General features: G+C 41.7%; 1 protein-coding gene across 1 annotated transcript in view; it reads right to left on the minus strand.

The window, feature by feature from the left end:
* Positions 1 to 6,364: 6,364 nt before the first annotated feature.
* Positions 6,365 to 14,669, minus strand: part of LOC120979356 (extracellular serine/threonine protein kinase FAM20C-like) — a 120,260-nt gene continuing 111,955 nt past the window's right edge. The window contains exon 10 of the mRNA XM_040408066.1: positions 6,365 to 7,061. Within this exon, the coding sequence (XP_040264000.1) occupies positions 6,815 to 7,061 (247 nt within the window). The 3' untranslated portion in view covers positions 6,365 to 6,814. The remainder of the gene's footprint in view (positions 7,062 to 14,669) is intronic.

Consider the following 14,669-nt stretch of genomic DNA (forward strand, 5'->3'; position numbering starts at 1 on the left):
ACAATAAGAAATAAAAATCTTCAAAGTTGTGGGCATGTTCTGTAAATTAAATTATGCAAATCCTCAAACAATCCATGTTAATTCCAGGTTGTGAGGCACCAAAATATGAAAAAAGTCAAGGGGGTGAATACTTTTGCAAGGCACTGTAGCAATATCTCCCTCTTGGGGGCCATGACATATAGTGAAATCTCTAGTGCTGTAATGAGGGCTATGAGCTGTTTGAAGAGAATGTAGTGCTCGTATAAGTGCTGTGTCCTGCGTTTACCTGCTCGCCGTCAACATTGCAGCAGCGATCAGGTGTAATTACAGCTCCGCGTTTCCATTCACTTCAGTGGGACAGAGGGATTGTAATTACATGTCGACGGCGAGCAGATAAACAGAGAAAACAACACAGACCTGGTATGAATGCTGCTTTCTCTCCTGAGGATAGTTACTTCAATATAGCAAAAGAGGACAACCCCTCTAACAGTCATTTGCAGTGCCATGCTGGGAGATGAAGATACTTAATTGTCTCAAGCTGCTGACCACAGAAAGGAAAAACAGACGTCCTCCAGATAGTAACATACATAGTACATAAGGCCGAAAAAAGACATTTGTCCATCCAGTTCGGCCTGTTATCCAGCAAGCTGATCCAGAGGAAGGCAAAAAAAAAAAAACTGTGGTAGAAGCCAATTTTCCCCACTTTAGGGGAATAAATAATGTGAGTAAAAAGAGAAAAGGGGTGAAAATTACACTGTAGAGCAGTGTTTTGTGCATTGATATAAATAAAATAGTGGTGTGTTTTACTCCAGATATTGTTATTTTTTGTTTTTAAATTCATGGGATAACCCCTCAAACTATACATTTCCTGATGGCAAGCTCCCTATAACTCTATGGAGAAACACAGCTTCAACAAGAACCTAGGCTGCCATAGCAACTGACTGGAACCCTGCAATTTCTCAGATGCTGCAGTGACTATTAACTACGACATTTAAGGGGTTAAATGACTGAGACTGGCTGTATCACACAACTGTGAACCCACTCCATACTTCCCTTACATGCAAATAATATATAGTTACTTCATTTTTGTTAATGGGTTAAAGGCTATGTCAATTTATTTTTTAAATATTGTGCTAAAAATCCTTTTTCCAACTAGTCTTTATTAAAAAAATAAGTTTCATTCATCTGCAAACTGTTCCTTCTCCTTCTCACTGTATTCTGATATGTAGCCCTTATCTTTAGTTCCCTAACAGCTCTTAACCACCTCCGGACCGCCTAACGCAGATTCGCGTTCCGGAGGTGGCAGCCCTGCGCAGAGTCACGCATATACGCGTCATCTCGCGCGAGCCGAGACTTCCTGTGAACGCGCGCACACAGGCGCGCGCGCTCTCACAGGAACGGAAGGTAAGAGAGTTGATCTCCAGCCTGCCAGCGGCGATCTTTCGCTGGCAGGCTGGAGATGTGTTTTTTTTAACCCCTAACAGGTATATTAGACGCTGTTTTGATAACAGCGTCTAATATACCTGCTACCTGGTCCTCTGATGGTCCCCTTTGTTTGGATCGACCACCAGAGGACACAGGTAGCTCAGTAAAGTAGCACCACTACACTACACTACACCCCCCCCCCGTCACTTATTAACCCCTTATTAGCCCCTGATCACCCCATATAGACTTCCTGATCACCCCCCTGTCATTGATTACACCCCTGTCATTGATCAACCCCCTGTAAAGCTCCATTCAGATGTCCGCATGATTTTTACGGATCCACTGATAGATGGATCGGATCCGCAAAACGCATACGGACGTCTGAATGAAGCCTTACAGGGGCATGATCAATGACTGTGGTTATCACCCCATATAGACTCCCTGATCACCCCCCTGTCATTGATCACCCCCCTGTCATTGATCACCCCCCTGTCATTGATCACCCCCCCTGTCATTGATCACCCCCCTGTCATTGATCACCCCTCTGTAAGGCTCCATTCAGACATTTTTTTGGCCCAAGTTAGCGGAATTATTTTTTTTTTTTCTTACAAAGTCTCATATTCCACTAACTTGTGTCAAAAAATAAAATCTCACATGAACTCACCATACCCCTCACGGAATCCAAATGCGTAAAATTTTTTAGACATTTATATTCCAGACTTCTTCTCACGCTTTAGGGCCCCTAGAATGCCAGGGCAGTATAAATACCCCACATGTGACCCCATTTCGGAAAGAAGACACCCCCAGGTATTCCGTGAGGGGCATATTGAGTCCATGAAAGATTGAAATTTTTGTCCCAAGTTAGCGGAACGGGAGACTTTGTGAGAAAAAAAAAATATATCAATTTCCGCTAACTTTTGCCCAAAAAAAAAAATTTCTATGAACTCGCCATGCCCCTCATTGAATACCTTGGGGTGTCTTCTTTCCAAAATGGGGTCACATGTGGGGTATTTATACTGCCCTGGCATTCTAGGGGCCCCAAAGCGTGAGAAGAAGTCTGGTATCCAAATGTCTAAAAATGCCCTCCTAAAAGGAATTTGGGCACCTTTGCGCATCTAGGCTGCAAAAAAGTGTCACACATCTGGTATCGCCGTACTCAGGAGAAGTTGGGGAATGTGTTTTGGGGTGTCATTTTACATATACCCATGCTGGGTGAGAGAAATATCTTGGTCAAATGCCAACTTTGTATAAAAAAATTGGAAAAGTTGTCTTTTGCCAAGATATTTCTCTCACCCAGCATGGGTATATGTAAAATGACACCCCAAAACACATTCCCCAACTTCTCCTGAATACGGCGATACCACATGTGTGACACTTTTTTGCAGCCTAGGTGGGCAAAGGGGCCCATATTCCAAAGAGCACCTTTAGGATTTCACAGGTCATTTACCTACTTACCACACATTAGGGCCCCTGGAAAATGCCAGGGCAGTATAACTACCCCACAAGTGACCCCATTTTGGAAAGAAGACACCCCAAGGTATTCCGTGAGGGGCATGGCGAGTTCCTAGAATTTTTTATTTTTTGTCACAAGTTAGTGGAAAATGATGATTTTTTTTTTTTTTTTTTTTTTTCATACAAAGTCTCATATTCCACTAACTTGTGACAAAAAATAAAAACTTCCATGAACTCACTATGCCCATCAGCGAATACCTTGGGGTCTCTTCTTTCCAAAATGGGGTCACTTGTGGGGTAGTTATACTGCCCTGGCATTCTAGGGGCCCAAATGTGTGGTAAGGAGTTTGAAATCAAATTCTGTAAAAAATGACCAGTGAAATCCGAAAGGTGCTCTTTGGAATATGGGCCCCTTTGCCCACCTAGGCTGCAAAAAAGTGTCACACATCTGGTATCTCCGTACTCAGGAGAAGTTGGGGAATGTGTTTTGGGGTGTCATTTTACATATACCCATGCTGGGTGAGAGAAATATCTTGGCAAAAGACAACTTTTCCAATTATTTTATACAAAGTTGGCATTTGACCAAGATATTTCTCTCACCCAGCATGGGTATATGTAAAATGACACCCCAAAACACATTCCCCAACTTCTCCTGAGTACGGAGATACCAGATGTGTGACACTTTTTTGCAGCCTAGGTGGGCAAAGGGGCCCATATTCCAAAGAGCACCTTTCGGATTTCACAGGTCATTTTTTACAGAATTTGATTTCAAACTCCTTACCACACATTTGGGCCCCTAGAATGCCAGGGCAGTATAACTACCCCACAAGTGACCCCATTTTGGAAAGAAGACACCCCAAGGTATTTTGTGATGGGCATAGTGAGTTCATAGAACTTTTTATTTTTTGTCACAAGTTAGTGGAATATGAGACTTTGTAAGGAAAAAAAAAAAAAAAAATCATCATTTTCCGCTAACTTGTGACAAAAAATAAAAAGTTCTATGAACTCACTATGCCCATCAGCGAATACCTTAGGGTGTGTACTTTCCGAAATGGGGTCATTTGTGGGGTGTTTGTACTGTCTGGGCATTGTAGAACCTCAGGAAACATGACAGGTGCTCAGAAAGTCAGAGCTGCTTCAAAAAGCGGAAATTCACATTTTTGTACCATAGTTTGTAAACGCTATAACTTTTACCCAAACCATTTTTTTTTTACCCAAACACATTTTTTTTTTATCAAAGACATGTAGAACAATAAATTTAGAGCAAAATTTATATATGGATCTCGTTTTTTTTGCAAAATTTTACAACTGAAAGTGAAAAATGTCATTTTTTTGCAAAAAAATCGTTAAATTTCGATTAATAACAAAAAAAAGTCAAAATGTCAGCAGCAATGAAATACCACCAAATGAAAGCTCTATTAGTGAGAAGAAAAGGAGGTAAAATTCATTTGGGTGGTAAGTTGCATGACCGAGCAATAAACGGTGAAAGTAGTGTAGGTCAGAAGTGTAAAAAGTGGCCTGGTCTTTCAGGGTGTTTAAGCACTGGGGGCTGAGGTGGTTAAAGACTCATTTAAAGGATATGTACACAATTTTTGTATGATTGCATGTTAATCATTTTTCGCTAAAAATATTTTTTTCAATTGGCCTTTATTAAAAATATTGAGCTGTTATGTTACAAAGGGTAAACAGTTTTTCTAACTGTGTGACTGGTACTTTCACTTTGTGCTGATCATCTAATAAACCTCTCTAAACTACTAAGAGGTCATAAACACTTATTTAATCCACCTTCTTATCAATAAGATAAGAACTGCTCTATAATAAGTGTTTATAATGTCAGTCCTGGTCTGACAGAAAAGACAAAAAATCCAAAGGTTGCTACTAGAGCATGTCAGCTCTGTACAGTAAAAAGGACGCTGTATTTTTAATAAAGACCAATTTAAAAATTATTTTTAGCTCAAAATGAGTACAGTGCAATAATTAAAAAAATTGCCCCCAAACTTGTACATAGCCTTTCCTTATATATAAATCCTTATAAGTTTAATAATAGTGTTTATGAGCTATCAGGAGTGAACAGATAAGGGCTATAGCCTGAGCTGTCAGGGCAGCTATCTAAAGCCTTTCCTTATATATAAATCCTTATAAGTTTAATAATAGTGTTTATGAGCTATCAGGAGTGAACAGATAAGGGCTATAGCCTGAGCTGTCAGGGCAGCTATCTAATGGGTTTCACTGAGAAGGAGAAGTAACAGTCTGCAGATGCAATGAAACGGAAAGCTCTAGAAGACAAAGTGTTGTAATTGTTTTTAAAATAAAGACAAATTGGAAAAAATATTTTTAGCCGAAGATATTTAGAATGCAATAACAAAAAATGCCCCTAAAGATGTATATAACGTTTAAGTTCAATGTATAAATGTATGCAGTAAGCTTTCCCTTATGGTTGCTGCAAGAAGCCAGAATTTTTTATTTATTTAAAGGGTGTGACAAACTGCCATTTGCCACTGGGCATTATAGAAAACTTATGGCTAGCCTCCTGCCCTACGACTATGGCCCCGGGACATATTACCCTTCAAGAACAGTGTAACAGAACTATGCCGCATGTCTGCACTGTTAATAGGACCGAACGCGGTCAGCGGTGTATACTAAAGATTCTGTGGAACTAAAATCGGATGCGCAAATACACGAACACTGCTGACCCTTACCTTCTTCCATACTGAACTTCCAGCTCCAGAGACTAAGTCCCGTTCGAAGATTTTTCTGCATGAAATTGACCGACCGCACAGCCCAAATCTATGGAACTGTGTTGGGCAGGAAATTGTGCTTGCGGTCGGTCATAAAGGACTTCCACTTAACTTTTGATCCGCTGGAGGGATTTGTGTGATTTTTGGAAGTGTTTATGTTTGATGTATGCTGAGTTTAAATATGTATTTTTTATGGAGATGCAATGTATGGTTTTAAAGTTACAGTGTATGTTTAAAAGCTGTATTTTTACTGTCTGTGATAGTTATGTTAATCCATAATAATATCACAAACAGAAGGTAGGATTTTGTGTATTTGGGTGGTAATTCCTGCCCTGTTGTTCCCACATGTGTATTGGTGATTTCCCTTTGTCCTGAGAGATAATTGAATTGCTCTTCGGGTGTCTCCAGGGCAGAGAGGAGGAAACCATGATGCATTGTGGGGACCTGCATAAATACGGGCGGGTAGCCCTCAATAAAGAGTTCAGTTCAGTTCATGTTTTTCTAACCCTTCAAAACGGAGCCTCGTCTCGTTATTGGAGGGAATTGCTGTATCACGCTGGGGATTGCTATGCTCTGCATATTCCCTGGAGGAGAGATCTTTCCCACATGGTCCTGAATGCTGGAGGTTCATTCAGGGTGGAAGGAAGACGGCGCGGCTCCAGTTAAGCTACGGCGGTTGAGGAGTCTGCGGTGGTTGTGGTGTCCAGTGCGGTGCTTGTGGTCCTCGGCGCAAGCTAGGAAGCGTCCATTAACGGAAGGGGATCCGTTACAAAGGGGTATTCCGGTTCTAAGTAATTATCACCCATATACTGGCTAGGTGATAACTGCTAGATAGTGGCGTTCCAACCGATGGGATTCCCTTCAGGTGCCGGAACATGGGTCCTGTATCCACTGTTTGAGCAGAGCAGCAGTCATGCATGCACTCTGTCCTGTAGAGTTTACGTTCCATTCAAAATGGGGACATGAAAGTGACCCCCAACAATTTAGCAGTTATTACCTATCCAGGGGATAGGTGATAATTACTTATAGTTGGTCTACCCCTTTAACTATATGTATATGCCAAGAATTTGGGACTAAGTATCAGAAAAACAGAGCTTCAATTACTATAAAGATCTACATGAAGAAAAATAAAGCACAAAACAAGACCTGTTCAAATTAAAAAGAAAACTAAATGAACATTTGTCACAAGTTCAGTGCTATTTTAAAGACAGTTCCCAAATTTACAACTTTCTTTCCCTGTAGAGTTTGGCCAGGTCATCAAAGGCCACTCGATGTTGGCCTTGTTTTTTAAAACACTCTCTGACAACATTGAGAATGATGCCCAGCCTACGATCAAGGGCTAAAAGGTGTGGTTCTGACAGGATGGGGTTGAGAGGGTCCATTGAAAGAGATTCCCGCATGACATCACTCAAGCGATATGGTTCAGTATGAAGCAGCTCAAGCCGTTGCAGTGTAGACTTCTTAATCCTAGAAAGAAGAAATGTAGTATCATGAATATCGTAGCACGATGAATCATCTTTGTAATGTAAATCTGTAAAAAAGTATTAAATATAATGTTGAAGATGGAGAGAAAGGGATGCAAATGAGCTGTTAACAAGCGCTGCCTCTGATGCCACCACATGTAAGGCAGATATCCTATAAGTCAATGTTCGACCCTTTAAATAGGCCCTGAGACATGACTCGGATATTAAATAAGCCAGCATCTCATCTGCAGACAGCTGTTCAGGGTAATTGCCCCCTCATCAGTGCAGAGCAGAGAGTACCGGCTTAACTGGGTGAGAGGTCTAAGTCAGGATTTGAGGGGTACTATCTTGGGGAGCGCGCCTTAAATCGGCATGAGGAGACTTATAGGCCATACATGCTCCTCTGGAATTCTGGGAAGAAAGGGATACAAATGAGCTCTTAACAAGCTCTGCCTCTAATGCCACCTTTTGCATCCCTTAGAGATAGTACTCCCAAAACCCTGACCTAGGCCTCTCACCCAGTTTCTTCCCCAAAAGATGTAGAGTGAATACTGAAGGGAAAGTTTGTAAAGACTAGCTCTAGAACAATTTTCCAATATTTCTCATCCTTGAAGGAACTGAACCTCCACCCATATATCCAGTAGGGCATTTTCCAGTTGTGCCCCTAGGCTTACCTGAATACCTGCCATGATTAGGCATTCTAAAATGTCAGGAATGCCTTAAAATATCTTGCTTATCTGGTTAAGAGGAATTTAAAGGGAAACTGGCAACTACAGATGGTGGCATGGATCAGGAGTCAAGTGAGTATTTAGATTTTTTCTGTCACTTTGGGGGACGTTGTAACTACTGGGGGCACTATAACTGCTGAGAGCATTATAACTACTGAGGGGCACTATAGGGGGCTTTATCATTACTGGTGGCACTATAGAAGGTCTTATTACTGCTGTGGGCACAATAGAGGAGGGTAATTACTACTGGGGGCACTACTGAGGACCGTATTACTACTAGAAGTAGTGCAGATGGCCTTATTACTACTGGTGACTCTATGGGGGGGCCTTATAGAGGGGCTTTATTACTACTGGGGACACAACAGGGTTTTTATTACTACTTGGGGCACTATGGGAAGCTTTATCACTGCTGGGGGCACTATTGGGGCATTTTTTCTACTAAAGGGTAATGTGGGGCATAATTATTATAGGCAACAATATAGAGGGCACTACTATTAATCGGGGCACTTTCAGAGAGCAGTCCAGAGTCATTGCAGCTCAATCTGGAGGCACAGGGCATGGAGCTGCTGAGCGTACATACAATCCACAAAAAGGCTAAAGACTCCAGCCACCAGGAATAAAAGTACTTTGGATGCACATGACACCCTTAGTCATAGCATGAAGGCAGGAATTAATGACGTGCATGTATATTCATCATAATTAGTTGCTTCAGGTGCAAATCTACCATACATACTAGGGTTGTCCCGATACCGATACTAGTATCGGTATCGGGACCGATTCCGAGTTTTCTCGGCGGTACTCAGCCGCCGATACCCCGCCCCGATACATAAATAGAATACTATGGGCGTAACTATGGGCGGGGCCCCGCCGCTCACCGAAGTATTTATAAACGTGAATCCTTATCCTGTTGTTAAGTTGAACTAACGCTGCCCTCTCCCATGTTCCCATGTCCCCCCTGTATCCCCACAGCACTTACTTAAGCTTCCATAGCAGGCAGAGCAGACGGCAGCAGTAACGTCACTCACTGACGTAGAGCGCCTGCTCCGCCCCCTTTATGAGTGAAGCAGGCGGAGCAGACGCGCGACGTCAGTGAGTGACGTTACTGGTGCCGTCCGCTCTGCCTGCTATGGAAGCTTAAGTAAGTGCTGTGGAGATACAGGGGAATACAGGGGAACATGAGAGAGGGCAGCGTTAGTTCAACTTAACAACAGGATAAGGATTCACGTTTATAAATACTTCGGTGAGCGGCGGGGCCCGGTGTATTGGGGGACACTGTTATGAGGGGGATCTGTGGATGACATATAGCAGTGTCAGCCACAGATCCTCCCCATAACAGTTCCATCCACAGATCCCCTATAACAGCACCATCCACAGATCCCCCACCAAATAACAATGCCATCCTCAGATCCCCCCACCCCATAACAATGCCATCCACAGATATCCCACCCCATAGCAGTACCATCCACAGATCCCCCATAACAGTGCCATCCACAGATCCCCCATAACAGTGCCATCCACAGATCCCCCATAACAGTGCCATCCACAGATCCCCCATAACAGTGCCATCCACAGATCCCCCATAACAGTGCCATCCACAGATCCCCATAACAGTGCCATCCACAGATCCCCCATAACAGCACCATCCACAGATCCCCATAACAGCGCCATCCACAGATCCCCCATAACAGTGCCATCCACAGATCCCCCATAACAGTGCCATCCACAGATCCCCCATAACAGTGCCATCCACAGATCCCCCATAACAGTGCCATCCACAGATCCCCCATAACAGTGCCATCCACAGATCCCCCATAACAGTGCCATCCACAGATCCCCCATAACAGTGCCATCCACAGATCCCCCATAACAGTGCCATCCACAGATCCCCCATAACAGTGCCATCCACAGATCCCCATAACAGTGCCATCCACAGATCCCCCATAACAGTGCCATCCACAGATCCCCCACATGACAGTGCGTCATCCACAGATCCACAGATCCCCCAAAACGGTCACATGACATTTAAAAAAAGTATCGGTATTCGGTATCGGTGACTACTTGAAAAAAAGTATCGGTACTTGTACTCGGTCCTAAAAAAGTGGTATCGGGACAACCCTAATACATACATATGCAAATATATAAAAATAACAACATGGCACACAGTAATCTGTTCATCAGTAAAAACTGACATATACAGTACAGACCAAAAGTTTGGACACACCTTCTCATTCAAAGAGTTTTCTCTATTTTCATGACTATGAAGGCATCAAAACTATGAATTAACACATGTGGAATTATATACATAACAAACAAGTGTGAAACAACTGAAAATATGTCATATTCTAGGTTCTTCAAAGTAGCCACCTTTTGCTTTGATTAGGCAGAGTGAAGGCAAAAGGGCCAACAAGTGCTAAGCATCTCTGGGAACTCCTTCAAGACTGTTGGAAGACCATTTCAGGGGACTACCTCTGGAAGCTCATCAAGAGAATGCCAAGAGTGTGCAAAGCAGTAATCAAAGCAAAAGGTGTCTACTTTGAAGAACCTAGAAAATGACATATTTTCAGTTGTTTCACACTTGTTTGTTATGTATATAATTCCACATGTGTGGATGCCATAGTTTTGATGCCTTCAGTGTGAATCTACAATTTTCATAGTCATGAAAATAAAGAAAACTCTTTGAATGAGAAGGTGTGTCCAAACTTTTGGTCTGTACTGTATACAAATACAATGAAATAAAATACAATATCCCTTAAATTAACAAAAAAAGAAAGTAGTAATCAATAATAGAGAATGAGATTTATTTAGCCAAGATGGTACACAGGTGTTAAGTTGAAACATCTACTAGGCTTCCCAATGCAGAAGCTTGCAGTGAAAATCTCCACCTCTAATGGGCAGTGTAACCCTTTCAATATCTTAAACCATCAAATAGGAAACATCAGTAGCGTGGGCCTCAAATACATGGTTCAATACCACAGATATATTTTTGTAAAAGTTTTATTTCTATTAGCCAAATGATTGGCATCAGATATCTGCATATTCTGCAAGCACTGCAAGAAGTCAAATAAATAACATGCTCAGGGAGCATTATCACTATAGTGGGCACTGTATGGGGCAATAATGCTAATGAGGGCACTCTGGGAAATAATTAGTACTATTGGTGGGACTTTTGGAAGCACTATTACAATGGTGAGACTGACTGTATGTCACATTATTTCTGCAGTATAGTAGGGTTGTTTTCAATACACATTCGATACTTTTGTCTGGTATCGGCCTCTAAATGTGCCTTTTTTCAATACTAGGCTTCGCTATTGCGCAGTCTAGTATCACAGAGCATAGAGCATGGTCTCCTCAGCAGCACTCTCTCCCTCCCCCTGTGCCGCCGCTGCCACCAATGAGGAGGGAAAGGGGTGGAGGAGGGGCAGGCGCACTGCGCCACCAATGAAAGTTAACGCTTAATACAAATACAGGAGGCTTGGTGCAGAATCACATAGCCATCGCCCAGCCTTTATAAAAGGAAGCTGTGATCAGCGGCAGTTAATCCCGGGGGTTAACTTCCGCTGATCGCAGCCCTCCCAGTATTAAATCATTGGTGGCGCAGTACGCCCCCCCTCCTTCCAGTATTAAAATCATTGGTGGCAGTGACCACAGGGTCCACTCTCCCCACCTCCTCATTGGTGGCAATGGCAGCTTCTGATCGGAGCCCCAGCTGTGTAATCCTGGGGCTCCGATCGGTTACCATGGCAGCCAGGACACTACTGAAGTCCTGGCTGCCATGGTAATCTCCCTGCTGCTGTGTGTACTATAGACAGGGCAGCAGGGAGGGTGTGAGATCCTATTCACCCCGATAGATCTCTATTAGGGTGAATAGGACAAGGGATCAAAAGATCCCAGGGGGGGTAAATAGTTCTTAAATAAACAGTAAAACAAAAGGTTAAAAAGCACCAAAATATTAAGTATAAATCACCCCCTTTCCCAATTTTACATCTAAAATATATAAACAATAAATAAATAAACATATTACAGTACAAACTATTAAAATATAAAAAAAATCTCCTATGCAGTGAATGCCGTAACAGAAAAAACTAAATAAAAACTGCATGATTCGCCAGTTTTTTTTTGTCGCCTTGTCCCCATAAAATGCGAAATACATGCAGATTTTTTGGGTGTTTTTATTTTTTCCGCGTGGTATTGAATTGTATCGAGTATCGCAATACTTTTTTATGGTATGGAAACCAAATCAAAATTTTGGGATCAAAACAACTGTACAGTATAGTATTGGGGGTAGTCGCAGGATAACACTGTTGGGGCACCAGGAAGGGAAGGATGATGGAAAAGTGAGGAACCTAAGTTGTCTATATGGCAAACTCTTCATCAAAGAGACATGGTGAAAGAAGTTGTCATGGCACTCTGGGCCAAATGGAGAAGATGACAAAAGAGAATGTGTGTAATTAGAGGAGACATTAAAGGATTTAATCGGTATGAAGTGCTGTATTCTCCTGTAGCACTAAAAGTAATGTCCATCCAAATATGTCTTTAGCACTAGGGGTGGGGTTGGTGATTGGACTGAGAATTTGGCACATGTGGATTGGAACTTGGGCCCCAGGTCTATTAGACCCTGGAAATGCCCCTGTTCAGAGCATTTACTGTATTATACAGGAAGTGCACACCAGACAACAGTCAGGCACTGCCAGAGAAGAATCTGGCTTATTCATAAGCTCCCAATCCATATGAAAATTAGCAGTTAAGTGCACTGAGGGTGGGCCCAAGCCACTCTGTGCATCCTTGCTCCTCCTGCTTCCTCTGACATAATGTGGGGTTCATATGGAATCTGTCTGAGGCTTATGTACAGAATGAGCAGTAACATAGCCATGTGCTTTAGGTGTTAGGTTAAATAAACCGTTGACTATTGTTCTGCACCTTTTTTCTGCATGTTTTATTGTCCAGATAGCTAATTCTGCAGCTTTCCAGCAGGAAGCAATGCATTGTGGAATCTTATCTGTCAGTTACATGGATAGATGTACAATGCCTGGTCAAATGAATGTCTGCCTGGTGTAGGTAACTACAGACAGATTCCAAGAAGGAACGAACAGTTACCATACATTTTATTTAGATTTTAGATGTGAAATATTGTTCTATTTTAATCTAACCGTGTGTTTACTTTATGTCTAGGCTGCATATCTATCTAGTACAGTATATTAGGTTTTTTTTTGCTAATGTGTAGGAACAGAGATAGGGAACATTTTACAATGTAGTTTATTTAGAGATTTTGTACATTTATACTAGAAAACTGGGACAGAAATGTCCTTTAGACGCTGCATTACTACACTCATTTAAGAGAGCACTGCCCTCTTTCTGGTATAAATGTCTGATTTTTATAAATAACTGCTGAACACACTACATAAGGCTTTTCAAATAGAAGGTTTCTGTACACTTAGAATACTTGGTGAATGAACTTCATCTCTGACAAAATCCTACTGTTTTAAAAATTCCTAAACAGTCCTCTCAATGTTGCTTCAACCTTGTGAAAAAAGGAGGAAGCTGGGTTATTGCAACTTCCTCCAAGTACAAGTAATACTTTGACTATGTACGTATATGGTTTGAGCCATACTGTCCTGCTTCTCTGTTTGCAGATATAATTAACATGTATTATCCATGTAACAGTTTATCCATTTATGAGAGTCTGCTAAGTCTGCTTAGTTAAAAAATTGATTAAATGTCTAAATTAATATTCCCATTTTTTTTTATTGTTTTCCAAGCACTTTAAGGAAAAGAGTAAATCTGCTAGGAAAACATTTTCAGATCAAAAGAAAACAAAACTAAGTACTGTAACCAGAATGATTCTATTCTTAATGGGGTTGTCTAGGAAAATAAAAAAGGAGTCTTCTGTTCCAAAAAATAGTGCCACTTGTCGATACGCTATGCTTGGTATTGCAACTCTCCACAATTGGAATGGAAATTTGAATTGTATGCAATAATAATATTTACAAATAGAGATCAACCAAAGGATATATTTTCTAAAGAATGTGTGAGATGTATGAAGTTTTATAATACCTAAAGATGATGATGACACTGTTACATGATTGGATAATTGAATATTGTAACTGAATGGGTGACATCGGGTTTAAAACTAACCATTGGGGTTGAAACCTTGCTGTGTTTTCTCTATGCTTTGGTGACAATAAAATACCTTTTTCTGCAATAAGATACTGTTGATGAATAGGGAAAGTGACTTTTGGTCCACAGGTAAGAAGCTGTAAATTCAGCGAGTCTGAATGCTGATAACATGGTTCAGCAAGGGTCCAGCATGAAGCGGATAACTCATAAAGAAGACACTGGTAATAGAATTAACTACAATGTTATTTACATTTCCTGCATTACTAATGTGCCATGAAAAGCTCTATTTGGTATGGTATATTAGTATTAAATATACAACTTAGAAATACATTAAAGGGGGTCTCCAGTCTTTTCATATTGATGACCTATCCTCAGGATAGGTCATCAATATCAGATTGGCGGGCGTCCGACACCCGGCTCCCCAGCCAATCAGCTGTATAAGGAGACGGTGTGCACAGTGTGCACGTGCCATCTCCCTTCTCTCTTCCTGCTCTGCTACTGCTTTGCCATAGACAGCAGCAGTGAGCAGGAAGAGAGACGGGCACACTGTGCGCACCATCACCTTATACAGCTGATCGTCGGGGGTCTGACACCCGGCACCCCAGCCAATCTGATACCGATGACCTATCCTGAGGATAGGTCATCGATATTAAAAGCCTGAAGAACCCATTTAAGGAAATAATACAATTATGATTTTTTTAAAGCACCAAAATTTAGCATTTACAATGAAGCCCTGTGCCCAATGTAATTTCAATAGAGGGGAGGATGAG

This window comes from Bufo bufo, chromosome 9, assembly GCF_905171765.1.
Source record: "Bufo bufo chromosome 9, aBufBuf1.1, whole genome shotgun sequence".
Lineage (NCBI taxonomy): Eukaryota > Metazoa > Chordata > Amphibia > Anura > Bufonidae > Bufo > Bufo bufo.